The sequence below is a fragment of the Phaenicophaeus curvirostris genome, chromosome 6, assembly GCF_032191515.1.
Source record: "Phaenicophaeus curvirostris isolate KB17595 chromosome 6, BPBGC_Pcur_1.0, whole genome shotgun sequence".
Classification (NCBI taxonomy): domain Eukaryota; kingdom Metazoa; phylum Chordata; class Aves; order Cuculiformes; family Cuculidae; genus Phaenicophaeus; species Phaenicophaeus curvirostris.
The window spans coordinates 59,387,543-59,414,105 of NC_091397.1; the positions used below are offsets into that span (position 1 = coordinate 59,387,543).

The 26,563-nt window shown below is 37.6% G+C and overlaps 1 protein-coding gene across 1 annotated transcript in view; it reads left to right on the plus strand.

Annotated features, from left to right (window-relative positions):
• AGMO (alkylglycerol monooxygenase) overlaps nucleotides 1-15,398 on the plus strand; it is a 165,967-nt gene extending 150,569 nt beyond the window's left edge. Inside the window, exon 13 of the mRNA XM_069860355.1 lies at nucleotides 14,940-15,398. Within this exon, the coding sequence (XP_069716456.1) occupies nucleotides 14,940-15,020 (81 nt within the window). The 3' untranslated portion in view covers nucleotides 15,021-15,398. The remainder of the gene's footprint in view (nucleotides 1-14,939) is intronic.
• Nucleotides 15,399-26,563: the final 11,165 nt, after the last annotated feature.

Sequence of the window (26,563 nt, forward strand, 5' to 3'; positions counted from 1 at the left end):
AGCATGGCTTGTATCCTGGTGATCTTAGTAGAGCACGTTGATCCAATTCCTCTTCCATAGATCAGAATCAGCCCTGTAATAAGGTTCCTCAGAAAGCTACTAGCTACAACTATAGCAAACATATGAATTTAAGTTAAATCGTGTTGATTTAGTTAATGAAGAACTTGTTTATTCAAAAATACATCCATGTCCAGACTTGTTTGATTCCTCTTCATTTTGGTCTCTGTTCATGGGTGCATTAACATGATAGTGTAGACTGTGATAGGCTTTTTTTTTCAATCTACAGATAGCTCATTTATTTATTTTTCTTTGCTTAGTGTTAGCTAGAGGTACTTTTAAGTCAGTTTTTAAACCAGTTAGGTTCTCCTTAATTCCAAAAATCGGTGCTCTCTGGTGGTGTTACTGTGATATCAGTAGTAAATCCCTCTAGATACAGACTAATCTTCCTGCACTATGTGACAATAATTTCTTTAACAATCAGAAGGACAATCAATGCCATACTCCAATTTGTCTGTAATGGCCTCTCGTCAGGTTCTATAATCTGTCATCACTGTAGACATGCCTATAAGTCTTCTATAAGATTAGCTTGTTGCTAAGCTATTTTACTCATCTGGACATCATTTGGTTTATGATGCAATATTTGTTCTCATAGCTGAAAAAATAAGTGGATTTCTTTCAGGCTTTCGGGGTTAATCCTTTATTTTTTATGTGCATATTGCTATAGACTTCAGTAAGATTACTTTTGTGCATAGGGGTTGCAAGATTAGATCTTATATCACATATATATCAATTTGTCAGAAGTGTGTCTACAGTTCTGTAATCCTGTCCGCTTTCACTCTCCTGCTTTAATGATTCTTATGATAACATACTTATTTTCCATATTTTCTATATGATTCAATACTTAACTATGCAGGCTTTCAACAAAAAAAAGAAAAGTAATGTTGTGTTTTTATAGTACTGCTGAAAGTATGATTTGGCTGGTGTATATGCCTAACTGTAAAAAGCTTCTATTCTGAGAGAGCTTGAAGGACATAAAAATAGGAGAGACTTTCAACAAAAGTGGAATAATTCATTACAAGTCAATTGAAGGGTAGAAAAATAATTTAAAGAACAAGCATAGCAAACTATTTCAAATAACTAAACTGAAACTAGAAATAAACAAATATGGTTACCTAGGTTAATTCTAGGTTAATTAAGCATCAACATTATCTCTTTGGTCCTTAATGAACAATTGAAAATTATTACATTCTTATTTAAATAAGTACTGGGGGATTGATTTCTGTTGTCACAAAGGAATACTTTATCTTGGGCAGCTGTCTGAGGTTTTGAAGACCTCTGACACTTAATTTGGAGAAAAAGGGAGGATTTCCCACTTTTTAGAGGCTATGCTATCAAACTCTGTATTATAAATACTTAGACAAGAAAGCAGAAAGGTCAGGCACCCATTCTTCTGGAAGTCCAGTGCATGAGTTGCAGTGGAGAAAGTGAGACAGGGCAGAATCAAGCTCTAGTGTATAACAGAGGCAGCAAAAATCCCATAACTCTTTCTGTTGTTTGAACAGTTTGGGGCAAGGTGTGGCATAAATACAGTAGTTCTTTTTCTGAATCTGTGACTTCCTTACCAGCTCAGATCGACTGACTTCTCATGGTTTGGTCAAGCGAAACCACTTTCTTCTTGTTCCATTCCTAGAAGGATTCGTAAGTGATCCATGTTGCTGGTGGTTTCTACCTCGAAGTGGGGAGCAGCAGCCTGCATGGCTGAGCTATGAGATCACAACTTAGAGCAGGTCTAACTTATCCTTCTGGATTAGAAATGTGGTGTCTACCACGTTAGACTTGACTTCACCAGCTTTAAAGCTTCTCTGGTCTGAAGGAGCGCTCAAACACCCTCTTACAGAATATCCTCGTGGAAGCTGTCGAGTCAAAGCTATTGCTGTCTCTGGGGAATGTACTGGCTAGGAGAGAAGCTTAGCTTGTAGTGGAGTTTGATCATTGAACTGAAATAGAAAAAGTGTCTGACATCTAGACAGTGATCAAGTCAAAATCAACAACAAATTTTGGAGGCTGAATGTAAACAGAAGGTCCTTAACAATGGGACAGAGATGGACACCTCTGAGAAAGACTGTTTGGTGGCTGTTCAATTACGCTGCTGTGAGTCTTTAAGCAAATATTCAGATGTCATATGGTAGAATTACTACTTTTATAGAGCTACCCTTTCTCAAAGCAGTGTCCTAGAGCTTTTTTCAGAAAACGTTGATCATCTGCGTACTTTAACTCTTGATCGACAGATATTTCCTAATTTCCTAGAAGGAAAGGCTGTGACAGAAGAGGCAGGCACTAACTGAGCATTGCAGGTAGCAAACAGATGCAGTCATGAAGGAGGCTGACAGAACCTCAGTCGCAGGAGAGTGATTGTCGTAGGGGATTCCTTTCTAAAATGAATGGAGGGACACATCTGCAGACCGGACCTGCTCCACAGAGAGGTCTGCTGCTTATCGGGGGCAACAGTGAAGGAGGTAACTAGAAAACTTCCTTCCCTGGTCCAAGAGATGGACTATTATCCTCTGATAGTATTCCAGATTGGTAGTGATGATATAGAGAACAGAAAACCCAAAGCCATCAGGAGACACTTCAGGGCTCTAGGGAGAATGATGGAGGGCTCTGCGGCTCAAATAGTATTTAGCTCCATTCCAATGCTAAATACAGAGGAGTAAGAAGTCAAGAAGAAGAAATTGATTAATGCCTGGCTCTGAGCCTGGTGTGAGGAAAGGGGCTTTGGCTTCTTTGATCATGGGGTGGCTCACGCACCCCCAGGCTTTCTTACTAGGGATGGGACACGTGTGTCTCCTAGGGGGGCTAAAGCCTTGCTAAAAACCTAGCTAAGCTCTTAAATCGAGCTTTAAACTAGATGTGAAGGGGGAGGGGGATGAGACCAGGCTAGACGGGAGTGAGCCTGGACGTGGGGCACTGGTGATTCAGAGATGGTGTGTGGGTGAGGACCACCAGTACATCACCACACAGCAAGTGGGGGAGAACACACCTGGGGGTGGTAAGGGAGATACGGGCACTCTGGCGCTAGCTACTCCAGGGATCAGGCAATTGGGAATAAACTCTGTTCCTTCTATGAGGGCTGAAGGTTCACCAGCCCAGCTGAAGTGCATTTACACCAATGCACGCAGCATGGGGAATAAGAAGGAGGAGTTGGAAGCTGTCATAGGGCAAGGAATAACCATTAAATCCATGTTTTTTACGCTCTCATGTATGTGCAGTTCTGCTGTTTACATATCAGCTATAAGTATCTGCTATTCCATTCACTTAGGTTAATTAAATGTGCTTTAATTAAGCTAATTAAGTCAATTTAAGATACACTTGCATAATGCTTCAAAAGGTAGAATTGGAGAAAAATGTTGAAAGGTGTCAATATAAGGGCTTGAAACCTGCTGTGTAACCTGTCCAGAACAGCAGCGTAGACTTTTGACCAAGTATGTCTGTGAAAAGATCATTGGATGAGATGCATAGGCAAAAATGATGGATACGAATAATTACTAAACAGTTACTAAACAATGTCATAAGCCACATCCTAATGTAATATAATTTCAATGAAATTTATGAGGTAGTTGAGGTCATATACAATTCTTCGACAAATCAATGTATACTATAACTTTGGACATGTATTTTCTTTCACTTCAGAGTTACACTAGGGATAAGCACATCCTCACAATTCAAAATGAAATCCATACTATGACATTCAGCCTACAGCCTGATGGAAGAAACAAAACTTTTTAGAAAATGCGTAGGATATACTTACTTTATATATGAGCTTCAATTTCTATGTACATATATTTATATATAAAGATATAGAAGCACACCTCTATGGGCAATATCTTTTCAATAGTATGCAGTATATTTTTTCCCCTGAATGAGTCTCTGCTTTCGTAATAAAGGTCTTTGTCCTAATCACTAGATTTCTGCTCAGGGAAGATGGGGAGCATTAGTGCATGCTATCACCTTTTTTATAGTTTCAAATCCAGAAAAAAAAATCTTTTTGAACATTTTTTGTGTTTAGGTAATCAGTACCTGTGCTGCCAAGGCTTATTGAAAGCAGCTGGAGTCCTGCCCCTGTCCTCCCACTTTCTCGGAACTGCTGCCAGAACAGGTAGTCAGAAACGGAAAGTAGAGAAATATTTGAGCATCTGTGCTCTCTCTCTCAGGAAAACAGCTGTGGCTTCCATAGGAAGCACTCATTTTTTCCCGTCAGCCAAGATTCTGGATACCCTTGGGCTCAGTTTCGGCACAGCAAGCCAAGTAGGATGCAGTTTATGGCTTAAAACTTATGAGAGAAACCGTTCAGCCAGTCCCATCCTTGGCAGAACATTGAGAGAAATTCCCCAGGCTGCAAGCCACATGTGGGCCTCTGACCTTTTATTAGCACACCATGGGAGAGCTTAACAATTGCTGAGACTTCAGTCATCCCTTTGACATACAAATACAACAATACCAAGCAGCCTTTCCAAGACAAGCATATTTAGGGCACTATATCCCTTTTAATCTCAGATTCAATGTAGAGGGTGTAAAAACCCAACAAAATCTTAGAATAAGAAAAGGATATATTTCTATAAAACTGGAGCCTGTGTTGGTGTTTTTTCCAGTATTCTGCAATTGTTAATGATAGAATGATTTGTGATTTTTTTTTTAAACAAACACAACCATGAGATGGAAACAAATTCTCACACCATTTTTAGCTCTTCATGTGGTCAGTTCTATGAGTTATGGAACTAGTATTGCTCAACAGCTGGAGCTACATAACGAATGCATGCAATTCTCTGATTTTTAAGGATGTCCATTGTGTTTGTCCAAGTACTTAATTGCTGAGATTATATTTTTTTTAAAAAAATACTAATTCCGAATTATCAGTATGAGGTTTTTCAGAGAAATACATCACAGAAGGTCAAAGTTATGTCTTTTTGACATGTATTTGTCTTCTGTAGTGAATTAAACTGTCTTATTTTTAGTAAGGCAGGGATTGGAGGGAAACTCCTTTTAGGAGAATCAGAATCATTGCCTGTTTGGCAGGTAAGGGGCTGTAAAGACTACCTGGCCTAATCGATCTCAAAGAATACAAACTGAATACCCCGGTATCCCAGGGTTTTACCCTAACTGCTTGACTAACTCGTAACTCCTCAGATTCACAGTCTCAGAAGCAGATGATTTTGACTAGGCTGTCCTATGTTTTCAGTGTAGAGAATTTGCTGCATGTAAAATAGCTTGTGCTTCTACCATCAGTCTCTGCACGTATCAGCTGAAAAGCCAGTGCAGGCTGATCTCTAAATGTAATAATTCTATGATTACTCTGATGCGAAGCAGGTTCAACCTTGTCCAATGCCAGAAACTATATATATATATATATATTTATATTAAAGAAGAAGCAGATCCTGCTTTTCGTCCTTTTACTAAGATGACAACTGCATCTGAGGATGAAACAGTGAAATCTTGCATGAAGTTGGTTAGTGCAAAAAAATACTTGCTAAGTAATATGCTAAGCAGTTTCATCTTTATTAACCACTGTTGGCAAAGTAAATCTTATGAAATATTAGTTAGGATTGAAGTGATATTTTGTGTTCATTGTGAATAAACAGAAATTTGAGGCTTGTGGGGTGCCTGTAGTGAAGAAGGATCAAGTGCAGCTGCTCCATAGACACATGCCTATCTAACCATTTATACACCTTTTGTTGCTTCCTGACATAGCTGATTCCAATACTATATCACCCTTAGATCCAGCTAATTTAGTTAAGATATTTGTTTGGTTTTGTTACCCTGAGCAGTATCTCATCATCTTGTTTTCTTTTTGTATTATTATTTTACATTTCATAAGATGGATCTTATTGCCCCTCCTGAGTCTTTTTTTTTTTCCTCAAGAATACACAGCAGAATTGCTTCAAGGCTTCCTACAGATCAACCTTCATAAACCTTTTATCATTCTTGTTGTCTACTCTGTATCTAGCTAATCTATGTTTTCCTTAAAGAATTCATCAGAATTCATCACCTGTTCAGTAGACTGAATCAATCAATACCTAGGGGCTACATGAAATTCTTACGCTAAGATCTTCCACATTGATACTGGCATCTTTTTGTATCAGCATTGTATAATTCATACACATTTTGTTTGTGAACTGCTCCAACTCTCCAACTTTTTTTGATGTACTCCCAACTAATGATTATTCATAGAATCATAGAATAACCAGGTTGGAAGAGACCCACCGGATCATCGAGTCATGATCATCGTCATCATTCCTCACCGCATATTTGTGTATTTAGTTTCTCTGAAGTCTAATATCTTCCATTTCTATTAAATTACACATTTTCTTCAGTATCTCCAGATTCTTTTTAAAACCATTATGAAATCTCCTCCTTTTCCAGGAAAAGAAAGAAGTTTCATAGGGTTTTTTTTGTATTTTAGGTATGTTATGATATACATAGCTTCTTTTTAATCTAAAATCTGATTTCCTTCTCATTTTGTGATTCTTCCTTTCTGGAGGTTTCTTCTTCCACTCAGTTCTGTATCTTCAATATGGAAGTTTCATTTAGACCATACCCCCTAATGTTCTTAGTAGAAAGTCACATAGAGCACTTCCATTATTTTTCTTTTTTCTGTAAGCTAATGAAATAATACAACCAAGTTGGCTTGATGTAATGAGTAGGAGTAACAATGATTTAGTCCATTTGAATGTATTGGTGGGTAATGTCACTAACAATGACTCTTACATAATCAAAATATGGTTAGTTTTGGGAATGGGAGTTTCCCCAGACAAGAATAGAAGCAACAAGCCAGAATACAGGAAGAGTGTTTTGAGACCGGGCAAGGAAGAGAGGCACCAATAGCCAGAAAGAGATCTACTTTTCCATGGGCAGAGGGCTGGACTGACCTCAGCACATTTTTATTTCCCTTGAAATTTACCAACAGTCACAGTTTACTGCTTTTGGCTGGCAGGATGGGTGTGTTCGGTTTATCTTTAACTCTGACACGTATCTCCCTTTACAGAGGAGATTTTCCCTTTACAGTATCGATGAATATTAACCCATTTCCTTCTTTCAGAAGCTGGGAGTTTGATTGTTTTTTTGGTTGGTTGGTTGTGTTGGCTTCATTTGCTTTGGGTTGGGGTTTTTTATGCTGGGAACAGCCTTCTATGTTCTCCAATGAAAGGAATTATTTCTCCTTAAGACACGTTGGCTTTAAGAGCAATCTTTGTCTCGAATGACTTTTAGCCTTGGTCTTCTCCTCTGTCTTTCTTGAATACTTTTCTGGTATTTGTTCACTGTGTTGGAAATCCCTTCTGCTTGTCACTCAATTGTTTTATCCCTCTCTGCACATTCTTATTCCATTCTTTCATATTTGCCATTAGTCACAGTAGCCAACTTTTCCCCATCACTTCTTTTCAACATCTGCAGCAAAGTTTTTCCCGTCAGTGATCTAATGTCTGTGGGTTATAGTTAAAGGTTGGGTTTATTTTTTTAAGATTTTTTTTTTCCACCATACAATGGAAAAATTCCCATTTTGGACCTCATAGCTTGTAAATTTCTCTGAAGACAATATCTAGTATACCAGTAAGCTGTCATCTTCCTCTTTGCAGCCACCTTTGTCAGAGGCCAGCAGGCTGATAGAGTGCACGTAGTTTGTTTCACCAGGGTGCTTACACACAATAGCCGTGCTCTGAAATGAATCCATCTGTGTAGAAACACACAGTATGCCTGCTAATGATGGAGAGATTGGGCACTGACTTACCTAAAGCTTTTCTTGTGATGTCGGTATAGTATTGCATTGAGCTGAAATAAAAACAAAGGGATTGAAGAGATTGAATTATCTCTATAGATGCTTATTTGATTAATGTTACACAGCTAGGTAATATCTAGTCCAAATTCTGAAACATTATGTGTAGCAATTTTTCTTCTGTGTTCAAACTGCAATCGGGGTGTTTTCTGTAGCTGTGATTTTTCTTTATTTTCAAGCAGTGATGAAGGCATAAAGGAGAGGTCCCTCCTGCATGAGCTCCTTTAGATGTATTTGTCCCATCTTTTTAGTAAAACACACTTCAACAAAGGATTAAGCACTATGGTACCTTAACATTTCTTAAACCTATGACCATATAGAAAGAATACCCTTACTTTTATCCCAGAAATACAAAGGTCCAGCCTTTCTGGCACAGCGTATTGCATTTAAAAGTATTCAGTTCTTTAAGCCTAAGGAGAAATTTTAAATTTGATTAAATATAAGATCTGTGCACTAAAGTATTGATTAAACTAAAATGAGATTTGTATTTCTTGAATAAGGGAGATGAAATTTCTCTCTACATCTTTACGTATAACTTAAACAATATCTTAGAAGTGAAATAGTTCTTGATGTCTGTTTTACCCTCTAACTTGTTTTTGAGCTATATGTGATGCAGTGGTGTGCATGTAATTATGTTACAGCTGCTGACAGGCATAAAAGTAAATGAGATGTTTCATCTCAGTGGGTACATTTCCTGTTTAAATGCTTAAGAAAATAAACTCAACAGCTTTAGCCAAACTGAGACAAGACTATTAAATATTTCACTTCTGCAATGAACCACCAGTAACTCTTTCAATCTTGTTTTGCCTGTTAGCCTGCAACAGATTAAACTGGTAAGTTTACAGATTAAGTTTTGTCAATTTTTATGAAAGCTTTATTTTTAATTGTTCATTTAAAATCTAAAATTGATAAAATTTCTATGCCTGTGGTTTCTCAAATTTGAGGGAAAATAAAGGTTGAAAAATTGCAGAATATTTAAAATTTTAAAAGTTACATTCAGAATTAAGGTCTTCAAAAACTATTGATCTTTTAACTTTTTATTTTCAGTATTGCATTGTCAAAAATGAAGCTAAAGCAATATGAATGAACAATAAGCAGAAATTCTGTGCTTTAGAATGTGTAAAAAGTTATATATTTTCTTTTATGAAATTTTTAAGCTCAAATGAGTGTAGACAACTCATGACTACTAAATGAACGTTTAGAATGTAGTTGTAAAACAGTGAAACAGACTTGGTCTAGGAGTTTTTTTAAATATTCATTGAACAGCTAAGAAGACAGTTTTGTTTAATGAGGTTTTACTTCGGGGATAAGTTGAAATGGCTACACATTTGAGAATTATCTAAGAATTTATAGATGGAATAAGGTAACTTACCGTGGGAAGTATTCTCAGGTGTTTCAATAAAATGTTTTAAAACAAGTTTCATACCGAAGACGTACAGAGGATTTAAGTATATCTTAATGAGTACAGTGTCAATACTGTCTCCAGTTTGCATTAGCTCATTGCAAGGTGAAGATTTAATAATTCTTAACATGCATTAGAGTTTCTATTCACATGACTGACAGCAGAGCTTCCCACTTCAGTGGGCTTTTCTGTCTTTTGGGGAATGAGATAAAACCTTTCTAATCCGAGTGCTTAGGTTGTGGATTATTCTGTGACCCAAGAGAGAAGGAATTTCAGAGGTAACAGTTCAATAAGACACATATATCTACGCAAGTGATCTGAGAGTTAGTGGGCTGGTTTCTCCGCAGTGAAGGACTTGATGCAAGGTACCGTGATGGATGCATATAAGCTATTTTAGGTCTAAACATAGCTGCAACAGCACTGCCTGTGTAAAAATCCTTATGTATTTAGCTGAAAGGTGTGACCTACTAGCTTGTGTGCAATGACAGAAAAGCCAGAGTCAACCTGGTGCTGCGCTGAGAGGGATTTAGCAGCTTATGCGCTTGCTAGCTCAGGCACCTTTGTAGTGCACTTGATTTCATACTGAGGTTGTGCCCAGCTGTGAAAGCAACAGAGGGATGTCTATCCTTTCTCCAGATCTTTCTTTGTCTTTCCTGGATAGGTAATATAAGACTTTTAAAGTATGGGGGCTTTTGCAGCCTATGTTTTCATGTATTATCTGGCTTTAGAGTCTCAGACCATATTTTAATAAAAGAAGGAATGTTTAAAGCATTTAACAGAATAGGACGAAGTTGTATATATCACTTGCCCATTATTTTCTCATTATCTCCAATAATCTCTCAATACATACTTTACTATATATCGGGATGTGCTGCACCAATAGTCTGAATGTGTGTCCTGAACCCTTATGGAGAATTTCCAGACATCCTGCTAATTTTACAGAAATCTTGACCAAATGCTGTGAAGCTACTACTATTGTAGTTGTCCCCATTCCCTTCTATCCACAGCTCCTTCTCCATATATTTTCAAGCATATGAGAGGCATCACAGAGACAAGAAACCTTCTTGTTTCTTGGTTTTCCTTTACAGATATTGTTATTTCAACCTGTTTGCTGGTGTGACCTTCTTGTTCTGTGCACTGTACAGGATCAGTGATTTCTGGATCCACTGTAACAGTGCCATAGCATTTCTCTACTAGCCTGAGAGTGCTCATCTCAAAACACTGCACTGAGAGTGAAAATCCATGTGTTTATTACCAAAATCCTGACTCCAAGGAACAGTAAACCCCTTTTCTGCTTTTGAGGTGTATCTTCCATCTCCTATGTAGAGTTCAATGCCTCTGTAGAGAAATGGGAAAAAAGTGATGGTATTAGTGAAAACTGAACCATTTAGGTAGTTGTGAGATCTGGAGTAGTTTATTCAAACATTTTGATATTAGTCTTTTTATTAATTGTTATATCACTTCATGATCTCCATCTGTACTGGAAAATGGCAATAACATTACCCATACCCATTCCCTTCTCTGATACAGTCTAAAAATTACCATTAATATTTATAGCATGAAATGATTCCTTGTGTCTTTGAAGAAGCCACGTCCAGATTTGTAGATAAAGAATATAAAAAGAATCTTAATCATGTTTCTCAGCATCACGTTGAGGGGACTCTTTGTTTTTCACATTTACCAATATCAGGTCCGCTTTATAAGGTGAACAGCCAACTTAATGAAGTAGGTGGATGTGCTGATCTTCTTGAGCCCACTCTAGTGCTAAGAATACGTTACCCATTACAGAGGTGTTCAGAGAACTCAGTATCGAAAACACCCCTGCTCACATGGTTCCGTGCTCCAGATTTAGCCAATTTGTTGCACAGTTGCAGGTTGTCTCTGCAGTGAAATTTGGAGTAAACACGTCAGGGCAGAATCTGAGCAATGTTGAAGAAACATTGACTAATGTAGGTTGGAAGGGATCTGTGAACTTGTGGTTCTAGCCTCTTGCCCCTCCTTGGAGCAGGGCTATCTGAATGTTTGTCTAAGTTTCTAGATCAATGGCTAAAGCCTAATTCTATCCAGATGAAATCTGCAAGAGGAAAGACAGTATGTCTAGGCAATTCAGAAATACAAAGCCATTACAAAAGAGAAAATGGCAGAAAATAACATTAGTGACCAAGTGCAAAGCTAATCATGCAGAAGTGGATACCTGAATTTAGCTAATGATTTTAAAGTACTTTACAGCCTAATAACTTTGATGATTCCAGTGAGGATTTCCTGTGAAAAGCAGACTCAGTTCTGCAGTCATTCCATTAGTTAAGCTATCTTTGTTCTTGTGAAGAATGTTATTTACATTTCTGTCGGCTTATTCAGGGAGAGAAGAGGGTCTATATGGAAATAGAAAGACTGTATGAAATGAGGTAATATAAATATTTGGAAGAGGATTGTCTTATATTAAGGTGCCAAAAAGCTTGCTTTTAACTTTGCCAGATATGCAGTTGTGAAAAATTCTGCTTTTAGGCCTAGCTGTTTTAATATATGACCACTATCCACGGTAGTTTGGGTTTTTTTGCAGGGGGGAGAAGGAGGGGAACATTTCTCAGTGTAAAAATAGAAAAAAGTGTACTATTTAATTCTATATTTTATTTCTAAACTGGCTGATTTAGGGAAATGATATATAAATACTTTTATCAAGGGACAAATATTAGTTTGTTTGAACAATAGAAGAAGGAATAAGAATTTCTATGGAGATGATTAAGAAATCACAAAGATTAAAAAAAATACAAAGCCAAACCCCAACCTGTTAGAGTGTGAAAGAGCTGAACAGGGAATGCAAAATATCTGCATATAGGGTTCAGGAAATAAGTTTTCCCAAAGGCATTAGAAAAATACCTATCAACTATAGTTTAGGTTATCTGGTGGAATGCTCTTCTGCTGCTTCCTGCTGCCTACACTACTCTCTGCTTAAGACTCTGGAATACGTCGTCTCAGCTTTCCATGATTGATGTCACCCGACTGCACCATTCATTCCAATGGGTCAAGCTTTGTAGCTCCAAAATATGTAGCAGCAATCAAAAGAAACTGAACTCAAACCTACGCAGCGAGTTTCTGCTTGGTAGCCCCATACAGCTGGCTCTGTTCAGGGTAGATCAGCATTATAGCAGTGGAGCCAGCCAGAATTGCTGTCATGCAAGAGAGAATGTGGCCCCTTAATTTTTTTCCCTGAAGTTTGGGTTTTTCTCAAAACCTTGTCCCCCACAACCTTGGGGCGTAATTGTTTCAAGAATATGTTATTTCCATTGAGTACCGACAGTCTCGACAATCCTGACATTGATAGGCAGTGAATCAATACGTATATAGAATCATGAAACAAAACTAGTTCTGCAGATCCATGAAGTGCAGTATGTGGTTTTTCATTCTGGATGTAATAACTGCAATTTGAAATACACCCACACAAGCACTGATTGCATGCTTTAAGAAATTAATGATAAAGAATTTAATTAAGAAAGAAGAAACTGCATCACTCCATTTTAAAAAGAATAATTCACCTGAGATGTTTTTTTCATTTTTGGGCTATAACAACAATAACCAACTTTAGCTGAGGACATTTCCTGGGGCTTAATGGCCCATGGCTGTGCTTCTTCAGGTGATCATCATCTCCCAGCAGTCATTAATCCCCTACAAATGCCCTGCACCTCAGTCATTAAATGTGCTTAAACTTCCTTCATCTGAAAATGAAATACTTCTATATTTAATGCATCTTCCAGAAATAGAATGGATATTTCTGAGGTGAGGAATGAAAGGAGTTTAGTAATGTGTCAGAGAAGTACTAATTCTGACAAGTGGATAAGATCTGTTTTCCGTTCTTCTGCATCATTTTATGTAAGTCACGTTTCACGCTCACACCAATTACATAACCAACAACTCAGAAACACAGATAGTTATTTGTAGTTGTTTTTCTTCTATGGGGCATTTCAGCATAGAAATAAAGCTTTCACAAAACACAGAGAGTACTTGCCTACAGCACAGCTGAAAAACTCTTTCCATTCCATAGTACTAAAAAAACCTATGCAGTTTTACAAGGTATATGCGATAATGCAAGGGGGAAAAAAAACCCAAAACCAAAAAAAGTTACGTGTTTTAGACTGGAGGTTCTTAAAATCTTGTACATAAGTCTTTTCATTAAATATTTGTGAGTCTTCCTTACAAATGGCACCACAAATGCAGCACCAATACTTTCATCAGAAGTTTTAAACACAGTAGATGTCCTACCCTGGCTCAAGTAGAATTAAAGATTTCAAAGAACATAGTTGAAGGGAAATTACATTGATAGAGATTGAATGGAGACTGTTTGGGTTTTTATTTGATTATAATTTTATTTACCGATACATAATATGTAAGGCTACTAAGTATGTAATGTATAAATTATGTGAAGCCTGTACCTGTCCCAAGCAGGCTGTGAGAGGAATCAGACCTGATTCCACCACATTTCCTTCAATGAGTGCAAAATTTGTACCTTTTAGGTATTATTGTCATTTATTATTTAAGTTGGACTTTCAGCTCTCATGTACTCAGTAAGTGACTGTGTAGATCAGGAGAGCAGTAGATTTTTGGGCCATGCATTGTTAAATGTTGAATGATAAATGATGTTAATGTTAAAATTGCAGTTCACCTAGTCAGTGTCTTTTGATTGCAGATTAACCTTGAAAAAAAGAATTATTATAACCTGACCCCAAAATTCCTTTTCTTTTCTATTTTTTCTGTGCCTTCAAACAAACAAAAAATAACCCAAACAAAATGTCATTTACTATAAATTGAATGTTTAGTTTAACTCACAGTAAAACCTTTCACCTCAGTAATCCATAACAACTGCCTTGATGATGCCATTTTCTAAGTTAGAGAATTTTTTCTACGGCAAAAACAAGTTTCTTTCAAAAAATTTAAAATACAAAATTTCGCATACACAGATGTACATAGACTTTTATCATGTTCTTTTTCTTGGCTTTTTTTTTTTTTTTGGATAAAGCTATTACCTTAATGTGACTTTACCCTGCAAGCATTCCTACTCATCTGAAAGCAGTTTTCAGCAAATAAACTAATTTAAAAAATAGATCTCTCATTAAAATCACTGACAAAAAAAAATGCATAGAGCCAAGAAAAAGATAAAGAATATTACATCCTTAAGTTGTTCCCAGTCTAGTTTATATCTCACAATAAATAAACTGGGCTGGGGAATAAGTACTGACCTATCGTACTGCAGCTAGAACGCTTCTTTTGCCATAGATTCTATTTGAGGGAACTTTGAGTATTTGAGCCCTATCCTGCAACTTGCGATGTCAGTGTTCTTCAGACCATTTGCCGAAAAGAAAAACCAAAAAACCAGTTAATGTATTTGAGCCTACTTTCTGTCACAGCTGTTGTTGTTATTGTCCTGCATTATTCATGTGGCTCTGAGTACTCCAAATCCATACTCAATTGCAAAGGAAGAAAGATCATGCAGACTGGTACCATTCAGAAAGAACAAATTCAATCAGGAATGTACCCAATAAAGAGTAATTGGACAAAGAAAGCATACCTTCCTAAAATGAATTTATCAGTGTATCTACAGTTCTCATATAATTTTTCTACTTGAGAGCTCTCTCTTTTCACACTTTCATTATATTTACAGACAGGTATAGTTTAAAAAAATCTTATATAATGTTTCTTATTTTAAATTCTGTGTTGTAGGTGGTGTTTTCCCTCTCTGCTGCTTTCTGGGGAATCCAAATAATGAAGCAGATGACTTCATCCAAAGATAAACATCACTGAACAGGAGATCTAACATCACTTTAAATACGGGAAAAGCACTTTGGAATAACCTTCTAAGTTTCTTGGAATTAATCAACCATGATTCTTACTAAATCACAATCATTTAATTTATGATAGGAGTGGTGTGTGATTTCATATGAAGGTTTGAAAGATTTGCTAGGACATGCATTCATTTTTATTTGATTTTTTAAAAAATATTTAATTTCCCTCCAGTTTAAGCAAACTGTTTGTTCACAATATATGTTTTTACATTTAAAGGATGATGAAGTATCAGAAACAATGTAAAACTAATTGCATTTTGCAGTGATTTTTTTAGTATTCATATGTGAAAAGTATTTTTCACAAGGAATAATTAAAATCATATTTGTTGTAACCTGGTGTAAAGTGACCGACTGTCTTCCTACTGAGGCTAAATGTAAACATATGTGAACATCAGTTTTTCCATGATGACTGAATTACACTAGAATCGCAATGTCATGCCCAATTCAGTGTTCATAACATACAGCTACATGAGGATGAGTAGTTGAAGCAAGAAAATGATTAAAAACAGCATGATAAAATAACTTGAACTAGTATGACTGGAAACATCTTCAATAAAATTGGCTGATGTATAAGTTGTATAATGCAGACTTGCAGTTTAGACTGAATTATTTGAGTACACCTGCGTCAACTTCAGTTGCTAATCAAGCCAGAAGTTGCACATGGGTATCGCTTTGAGTAATGTTACTCACGTGACAAAATATTTGCAAGGCTGGGCCCTTAATTTCTGGTAATTTCCTGCCGGAGTGATCTCAGGGGAGAGGCAGGTCTTGTCTTTCAGGAGCTGTTGGAAAGATGGTTTGTACTAAGATAGGAAAATTAAATACAAATGGTAAAGGGAGTCTCCAAACAGCAGGACTGGCAAAAATACTGGAGCTAGGTTGTTTTTCTTTCCTCACGCTCTTCCAACTTTTTATTTGGCTCCAAGAATTTTAGAATTGCTTAAAGTCAAGTAGCTAAAAAATGTAGGCTCTCTTGCATGCTTCAAAGCAGTAATAACTGTATTAAAAAAATGAATTTAAGTTTGGGTTGGGTTTTTTCCCCCCATTCCCATGTTATATAAATAAAATTGATCCAATGTCTAGAGATAGATAATCTTATTTTTGTACAAATGTTTATTTTAAAACCTGAGTTTTAAGTTACTTCATTTGTGTATCAAATACCTAGTGCCAATCACTTCAGTTTATGCTCAAAGACGTTGAAATATTTGACTGAAAAAGCAGATGTTGTGTTTGATTAGAGGTACCTGGGATGCAAATTAAGGATAATACCTTGCTAAACTGAAGGCGTGTTTAAATAGAGACTTATGTGTAGATCTCACATTACATGAGAAGATGAAAAAAAATGGCCCATGAAAAACCTAGAAGAAAACAGGTTTTAAATACTTATTGAGAAGTTTATTCATAACAAGGTAGGCTTCCATTTTTTTTTAAGAAATACATACATGCTTTTATTTTAAGAAAAAAATATTATTTTTAATAAATTAATACATAAATAAATATACCTCTGACTTCAAGAGTGGGAATATAATCTCTTAACCAATGCACTGGTACAAGACCCAGGAGCTTTCTTTGGTACTTACAGTTTTGACCTAAACTTACCATGTGTTTGATCGTATTCTGTGGTTTGAACAGTTGTATGGGATCAAGTGAAATCAGGTGAATTATGCAAGGATGTCCATGAACAAAGTATTGATGCAGAACAAATCCTGTGTGATCAACATAATGGCTTTCTATGATGGGGTAACCACAGCAGTGGACATGGGAAAAGCAATGGATGTGATCTATCTGGACTTCTGTAAAGCCTTTGACAAAGTCCCCCACAACATCCGTCTCTGTAAATTGGAGAGATTAGATTTCATGGGTGGACTGTTTGGTGGATAAGGAGTTGGTTGGATGGTCACATTCAGAGAGTAGTGGTCAACAGCTCAATGTCCAGATGGAAATCTGTGACAAGTAGTATCCCTCAGGGGTCCATACTGGGACTGCTGTTTAATATCTTCATCAATGATATAGACAGGGAGATCGAGTGCACCCCTAGCAACTCTGTAAATGCCACTAAGCTGAGTGGTGCAGTTGTCACACCAGAAGGATGGGATGTCATCCATAGGGACCGGGACAGGCTGGACAAGTGGGCCTGTATGAACCTCATGAAGTCCAACAAAACCAAGTGCAAGGTCCTATACCTGGGTCAAGGCAGTTTCAATACTGGCTGAGAGATGATGTGATTGAGAGCAGCCCTGCAGAGAAGGGCTTTGGGGTGCGGACTGATGAGAAGCTCAACATGAGTTGGCAACGTGCGCTCACAGCCCAGAAGGCCAAACGTATCCTTAGCTGCATCAAAATAAGCGTGGCCAGCAGGTCAAGGGAGGTGATTCTCCCCCTCTACTCCCATGAGACCCCACCTGGAGTATTTTGTCCACTTCTGGAATCCCCAACATAAGAAGCATATGGAACTGTTGGAATGAGTCCAGAGGAGGCCATGGAGATGATCAGAGGAATGAAGCACCTTTGCTGTGAGGACAAGCTGAGAGAGTTGGGGTTGTTTAGCCTGGAGGAAAGAAAGCTCCGCAGAGACCTTGTAGCGACCTTCCAGTACCTGAAGGGGCTACAGGAAAGGTGGGGAAGGACTTTTTACAAGTCCTTCCTGTTGGGATAAGATGAAGAGGAACGGTTATAAATTGGAATGGGGAAGATTTAGATTAGACATTAGGAAGAACTTCTTCACTATGAGGGTGGGGAGGCCCTGGCCCAGGTTGCCCAGGGAGGCTGTTGCTGCCCCATCCCTGGAGGGGTTCAAGCCCAGGTTGGATGGGCCCTGGGCAGCCTGGTCTGGTGGGAGTTGTTCTTGCCCAGGGCAGGGTGTTTGGAGCTAGATAATTTTAAAGTTCCTTCAAACCCAAACCATTCTACGATTCTATTTTAGAAATTCCTTTTTACAGACAAATTTCTGTAAGCTTTCAGGATTTTATGCTGTGCAATTAGACAAGACTAAGGTGAGTGGCACAGAAGGTAAGAGTCGTTCAGATTTTTCTATTTGCTCTCTAACTTGTGATAAAAATAGCTACGGCTTAGCGATGCAGTTCATCAAGCAGAGCAATAACAGCCAGAGAATACCATATCTTGCAATATTATGCAAACTGTGTTTCCTATAGTTGAAGTTTTTCTTAAACTTCTGGCTCTTAGAATTTATGGGGTTTTTTATTTGCTTTCTTTAACAAATATTTCTGGCTGGTGAAAACAAGAGCTATACAAGGTTCAAAAACTAAGAAGCAAACAAGAAGATTTTGATAGGTAATATTTTAAAATATTATCCCTTTTAAACCACCCTAGTGATTACACGAGGCTTGACTCGTGATTTTTAAACTCTCAGCTTTGCTAATGCCGAATGGGAAACAACTATTCTTGGTCTGTCCTTTTTCCATAAAACCTCTGGTCCCAGCATAGGCATATACAATGGCAATAAGGCAAAGTTTTGCTGAATTTCCTGGTTCCCTGCTGGTGTTTGACAGGTTCAGTTAGGAATTAAAAAAAGTATGCCACGGAGCTGGCTCTCCGAGAGCCGACTACCCTTGGTAGCTCTTCAGCTCACAGAAAGTCATGTTACCCATCACTCCCAGCAGTTCTGGTCAAAGCAAACAAGAGATGTGCTGTGGAATTTGGGGTTTTCTCTTTCTACAGAGGAAACAATTGCAAAAATACCGAGTTTGAAACTCAGATAGAAACCGCAAGATAAAGCAAAAATAAGAAGTCCCACATAGTGGAGAAGCACTTCCATATTAATACCAGGGCCAATGGAAAACTTGGCTCAGTCATTTGTCATTTTTGCCCCACCTATGGAAAACAGCAAAAAAATGTGGAAACATTGAGTAAGAATGAACTGCTGAGTGTCCTTGTGTTTATGGTTTGGCAAAGAAGAGTGATACAAAGTAAATCGTCTCTCCCCCCACCCCTTGCTATATTTTTAATACTTCCTCCTTTATAATTTCTTCCCATCTCTCTCTCTCATGTTTATCTGCAAAAAAAATCCTCTCCTGTCTTGCTTTAATTTTGTTTTGTGTGGAGGCGTATAGTGAAGTATTTCATATTCACAAATATTTTAATTCAATCAGTGAGAGCCAAATAGAGTTACATAAAGGTGTCTCTACTGTTCCTGTCAGTCAATATGCTCTTATAGTATTCAAAACACACAATACACTGCTCATACATTGTTAATGTTATATTTATTTATTTATTCCATATATATCTGCCTAGTGCTATCTAACGATTCACTTTCTGTTTCCATTCTAGTAACACAGCACTGTTGTTTTCCCCGTTTCTACTCTGTCTCTTGTTTCTTTGCTGTTATTTCCTTTTAGTTGCTCGCTGTCCCTTCAGTGCCGTGCGTAAGCTGTCACTGCCTATCTGCCTCAGGATGTACTACTACAGTTTTTATGCTCTATTTTCTAACCTGCTTATTTTAGTGTGGTAGAGGCAGACAGCCCACTGGTATTACTGTTTGATTAAATCAATAAAGAGAATCATGAAACATTTAAAACACTATGGAATTTGAAGTGTTTCTGATACTTACATTTTTCCACAAACCTTGAGTATGAGTACTTATCAGCACATAAATTGCAGTTATAGAAATATTTGCCAGGAAAGAAAAATATTGTAAGACAATTGAGCTGCAATTTTTAGATCAAAGAATATCCTATTAACTTACTGAATGTGATCATTTCTTTACCTGGTGCCTCTCTGCACTGAGGTCATGAGCCTGTTATTTGAAGATAATATCGTTACTCCTTTGCTTCAAGTAGCAGCATCTGTGATTTCAGTTCTAACAGCCCTTTACCTTCTCTCCACTCATGACTCACAGATGACCTTTAATCATTCTGAAGGCACAGATTTTATTTTTGCTCTTCTTTTAATCACAGTGCAAAAAAAAATGGTTTGACGAAAGATAAGGTGTTAGACACTGCAGCAGTGCAGGTATGTTATAACAAATTTATTTTTCGAAAGCCTCAGGTACTCCCAGTTTCCTCTCCATCACCACAAACTGGATTTCACAGAGGAAAGTCTGGTGATGAGGGTTCAGTGGAAGAAACGAAAGGGATGTTTCAGAGATACTGGCAGTGAAATTTGTCATTGAAGGTCAGATCACCATTGGTTTTATTTTACATATAACTTATTTTCACTGGAGTGCAGTGATAAGAGAGGAGTAATTGTATTCATAGCTTCGTGGCCAAAATAAGATATATATGTACTATATGTGTAAATGAAGAACAGTGAACAATAGTTTGTGCTACAGAAGTAGAAGTATTGCTCGGTATCTTTTTTCCTAGGATTTCTCCTCGCAAGATAGCCCTGTGGTAGTTTTGGAATTTAATTAGCATAGTCCTGGGTGTTACAGGATCATGGAATCTTGCTCTACACTACTAATGGCTTCATCTTTGCACCCCTTTGCAGAAGCCTGTAATATTTTTCCTGAGGAATCAACCAGCTCTTATGAGGCTACATGAAAAATAACTGATCTTTGAGTGCAGCTGAGAGGCATCTGAACATTGGCAGAGATGCATGTTATGCCTAAGCAAGGTGAGATGATCGGTGTCCCTTCCCCAGCATTTCCAGGCAGGTATGTAGAGTTGGACTTGAGCAGGTAAGCCTACCCAGGTATAGAAGTGAATAGCATGAAGTCCCTCTCATTCAAACCAGAAAGTTAATAAGAACAGATATGCAAGGGAATGCGGTCCACAAACTGTGTCTGTTGCCTGCTTGTGCAGGGTGGTGGTTGTTATTATTATTCCTTCAGGTTTCTCCTGTTCAGGAAGTTCTCAATCACACTGTGGCTTGAGTAAGTGCAAAGCACGAGTCTTCTAATCCAGCAGGAATTTTTCTTCCGATACTTTAATGAAGAAGATGAAATTGTATACTGGTGAATTCAAGCATTTAACAAGTATTTACAACACATGTGTTTATGGTCCTGTCAGATTCTATTGCATTTATATGCAAGATAATGGAAAGAGGCAAGATGTAGCACTGGCCATTGAAGCTGGTATAAATACATCCACCAAAGTCTATAATTTAGTACATTTTCTACTGTAATTTTCCCATTTAACAGGAGAAGTGTACAGCATTGTGTACAATGCTTGCGAATCACCAGCAGAAACCACTCCAGGTTAGTGGTTGCAGAGCTATAGTATTTTTAAAAAAAAACCTATTTCTTTTGAAATTACAAAATGAACAAAGGTTCAGATGATGTTTCCTCCAGATAGTATTTCATTAAATATATAGTTGTAGGTAGCGTAACACAGAGCAGCAGCTATGAAGTTAATTTTTATCAGCATGTTGAAGAAATCATCAGAGAAGTCTGGTAGTTTTATTTTAGTGGGATACAGCTGTAATGACCAATATTACTGTGAATTAGTTAGGAAATATTAATCTCTGTATTATTAATATTAGTGAAAATAATTCAACATTTCAAGTTCAGTTGCACAGTTTGAGCTCAGTCAAATTTGCCAAAAATGTGCACTGGGATGTTTTTGTTTTTTCTGGAAGATTTTATGGAACTTATGGAAAATGTAGTCATGTAGTCTAAATATATTCTGTGGAAAATACTCAACTGTAAGGCCCATTTTTCCGGTTAAGGAGATCTCAGAGCAATAGAATTAATAGCGCATGAGTCCTTGAGCATATCTGGTGAGAAGATACACATTTGGTTTATAAGATGTGGAGATTTATGTCTGAATTCTCACGGCATACGATATGTAGATATATTTTTATGTTTTCCAGAAGACACGGAGAAATACGTTTCTCAGGCACTCTCCAGTATTTCTGAATAACTGCAGTTATAATCTCCAAGTTTTTACTGACTATATATGTAGTAGACACTAAGGTTAAAAAGGTGCAAAATAATACTACTACATGGCTTGGTTTTTACACAATATACCTCTGATGGATAGCTTCTGATTAGGGAGAAGTGAAAGTATCTGATGGACCCTGTGTCTAATTACCCATGTAAGATTATTTAAGAGTCCAGGAGACTTACACTGCACAGATTCAGTTTGCTTTTTGGCTGCCAGTTTTACAAAAATCTCTGGTGGCAGACACCTAAGTAAACTGTTTAGGCACTATGTGTGGGGACCTGGGGTCTACTTTTCTTTAATGAGCTAATTTGATGATGGAGAGAGTCTCATAGATAAGGTTCCTGCTGTCAGTAGCACATGAGAGAAGAAGAATAATCTCTCCTTTAACTAGAAACAGCAGGTACAAAGCAAATGTAAAGGCCCATTGCTGTCTTCCCTAAGAGCTAGTTCAAGAATATATGTGCTCGTGTCGTGTGATTTCTGGTGGGAAGAAACCCTGTGACCTGCATTGTGTGGACATAGTTAGTGGTCTTCAGCATGCCACTGATGCTTGTATATCTAGGAGGGTCCATTCATCTCAAAGTAAAGCCAGTCTTAAAAAATATATATATTTTTAGGTAGATGAGAAAAAAGTAGGATCTTGGTTCTATTCCCACTTGGTTTTACTAAGAAGAGCCTGATCCTTGGCTAACATGAACTGGGTAGCTCTGCTGACCTTTGTGTTTGGTTGTTTGTTCTTTTTGGCTTATTGAATTGCCTCACATCCTAAGCTCATTAAACTGTGGCCCAGCCAAATTCCCTGTAAGAAATGGTTTCAAAGGTAAGTGCAGTAACATATTGTATGTTCTGTAGCTTAGGGCAGAGGTTTATTACAGAGACATTTGCATTAAAATACGAAGGACACTAGGAGCCATGGACTTGTCATTAGCAGAACCATCCAAGTGTCTGGGTCTTTGAATTAATGCATGGGACCAGGACTTTAGACAGAACCAGACCATTTCCTACAGGCTCCAGGCTGGATGGGTCATTTGCTATAAATTATTCAATTACTTTTGTCTCTTTAGTCCATAATTTAGTTGCTTATAAATAGACTAGCTACCTTTTAGACATATATGTTACTCAAAATAATTCCAGACTGGAACAGGGTTCATAAGCAGATCCCAGGGAGGCATGAACAGGGCCTGTTTGCATTGGATGCTGACATCTTGTGGTGCAATTTAGTTTGGGGATGCAGTGTTTGCAAAAATCGCACCAGTGACAATGCTCTACTACTTAATCAAAATTATTTAACATATGGGCTTACAGTGGCTTATATAAAAGTCACTAGGTTTTCTAAAGATTGAAGGCCTTCCATTCCCCAGTGTGTTCCCAAGAATTAGGCTATACAAATTGTATTTTATTTTTTAAAGTAGCTTGTTTTCCAAGGCAATAGGACTGGTAGAGTCATCTCAATATAATGTAGTAGAGCTGACACAGTAGCTTCGTAGGGTTTCTCTGTTCCAAGCAGCATAGAGAGATTCAGAACCATGAATTATTCTGATGTTCACGTGGGAAATATGCCTTTCTTCCAGAGATTCAGTGGTTTGACTAAAATTAAAAATTATCTACTTGGTCAGTACAAAAGTTGAAGGATTTCTGCAGCATGGGCAAAAAGCTCTGAAACGCTTTTACTCAGAAGCTTTACTTATCCATTTCAAGCAGCGTTGTCTTGTTTTGACAGGTCATTCCAAAAGCAGTAGTAAGCTTCATAGCAGACTTAGTCCAGACAAAATACAAAACAGCAGGGAAAATGAGCATTTCTGAAACACAGTGCAGTAATGCGGAGAGTGGACTGAAGAGGAGACAGGCAATTTTTTTGTAGCTGAATCAGGAAAGAGCAAAACACTAAGAGGAAAGTACTTATTAGCCCTGATGATCAGTAGAGTCAGTCTTACTTCCATATTCAGTGAAACTATTAGATATCTTTGGTTTAATAGTAAGGGCTTAAATAAAAAATAAAAAAGATGCGCACTATTTGGCTGGCAGCAGCTCACTTCAATGTCTAGCTTAATGAATTGTGCTGTCATGCTGGGATTTGAAGCAGTTCAGTGAGTGAGGCTTCCCTGCTGCCTTTCTCTTTGCATTACACAACCAACTCTCTTTTATATTTTGATAGTGACATCTATTGGAGCTTTGAAGAAAAATCTTTTGAGGAAAAGAATCCAAATGTGTATTAGTAAAGGAAAAAGATTTGACAACTAAAAGTTTCAGTTAAAATAAAAGTAGATACAAACCTGTCATGAAAACATATACGAGAATGAAGATACAATTTAAACAAAAAAAGAAAAAAAAAGGAAAAAAGAAAAATGTCCAGAGTTCAAATTCTATTCAAGAAAACAGTTATGCCTTAATCTCTTTTGATAATGAGTGAGCTTGGAAACTTATCCTGATGTCTGAAGTTTGTTTAGAAGAAATTCATTAAGCAAAGCTTCAACTTCAAAGTGAAACAAATACAGGATCTTATTGGATCCCCTACAGGTACAGGTGAGGCTTCAACAAATATGGACAAGACCAAATCTAACAAGGTGGGTACAGCATCATCTAACCAGTCAGCCAAGGCTTGGCAAGCCTGTGTCATAGGGAAGTGAAGTCGGTGTGTCCAAGTCACACAACCATCCAGATTATTTAGAATGACATTAGCTTTGGCTTTTCCAAGGAGGTTATCTTCACACCTCTGTATTATATTGTGAATATGGCTTGTGTCTAGTTAGAGCTTATGGTAAGGGACCTAAACTTGTCCAGAGATGAAAGACTGATAATGACTAAGTGTTGCCAATGGATTTACGTTAGAATAAATTAGCTAATGTATTTACATTTTGATGAGAACATCGTAGCATTCAGTTCCTGGTGTCAGCAGCAGGCAGTATTGAGTAAATACCTCAGAAAATATCCAGGAGAAATCAGGAGGTTCAAAATGTGCAAAGAGAGTGTGCTGCGACAGTCCCCAGGACAGCACTTTTCCCTTCTGTTCCTCGTTCTCCTGAGGACTCCTAGAGTCCCTTCGTGCACACCAAAGAAACAGGCATTATTTCCCTCAGCCCATGTCTCTCCATAACATCTGGTTCATGATGTTAAGAAGTGCAAATTTCATGTTTATTTGCCCAGTGTTGTGACTGTGAGGCCCTTTTCCTTTCCTCGATATTTCAAAAGATGAAAGAAGCAGGAGGTTTCTTTGTTGCCCCAGATTAGAGATTTTGGCAAATTTTGATAAAGCCTAAAATATCTTGACTGTTTCCTGAGCTGCATGTTTTGCAAATCTCTATGTATAAAACTCTTCATATACCATATAAAATAATTGATAATGTCTTCGGTTATTGTTCATATATAAACAATATATCCATTTCCCTTCTGCTGGGTGAGAAATGTTCAATTTTTACAGCCAATGTTATGTTCTTCATTCTTATTCAACTTTTACAGAGCCTGAGGGAGAAATAAAATGTTAATGATGTTGTAAAGACACTTTTTATAATGAAAATATATCCAAATTCATCTCACCTTTCATTTATTTAATAGGAATTGTATTATATTATTTGGTGCTTTAAGAGTGTCTGTAAAGGATAAAATGGGAAGGAGTCGAGTAGTTTAGTCAGTGCAAACATTGCTACATAAGAATAATCCTGTTTGGCACCGTGTATCCATTTGGCCTCTATGAGCAGTTTCAGTGACATCAGTTCAAGCAAGCAAACACTACAGAATCCCTTTTCTCCATCTAACTGTACTTTCAAGATCATTGATTGCTCAAATAAACATACAGAGAGAATGCTAGAAGCAGCAAATTAAAGCTTCTTTCCCTAAGCTTGAAAACAGATATTAAAGGAGAGATATATTTAATTGAAATTAATTAAACTCTCTAAATCTGTGCTGGTTGCTTAGTAAATAAAATGGCAAGGAACAGAGCGTGGTGACATCACAAAGGTCTTTTATATAGGTACCTGATGCTGTTATGGCTGGGAACTTCTAATATGACTGACCGTCCTCAAGCAGACACTGAAAAGGTTTTTAGGTCTCTCTGTATTGCTTTTCTATCATACAGTTGGGTGCATTAAGCTCAGAAATGCTCCAGCCTGTATTTGCACAATGCTGTGCTGATAATCTTGGAACATCGTGTCCCGAGAGCACGGGGCCTGTGCCCAAGCCCGTCCTGTCTTATTAAAATCCACTTTCATCTGAGCTCTGACAAACTGCCACTTTGTGCAGAGCCACCTGGCTGCTGGCTGCATCGCTCTCCCCAGCATCCAGGCTGCGGGGATAGCATGTTGGTTCAGGCTTATCAACAGATTCATGTTGATGCAAAGCGGTAGAAAGGCATCGCATTGAAGCAATGATCCCTCCCAGTGACACCGAGAGAGGTCGTACAACCAGAGCTGCAAAGATGAAATAATTATTTGCAGAATGCAGGAGGAACATAAATACACAAGAAAAGTTCTAAGCCTAACTGGATGAACAGTGATGTTAAAAATATACTAGGAGTGCATCTAAAAGGAATGGAGAAAAGAACTCGTCAGAACAAAAACCCAACTTTCTCTAGGAAGTCAGACAGTAGTAAGGATAAATTGAGAGCTGTAAAATGGTGAGTTCAGAAATTGTAAAAAGAATGGAAAAATACATTCAAGAAGTATGT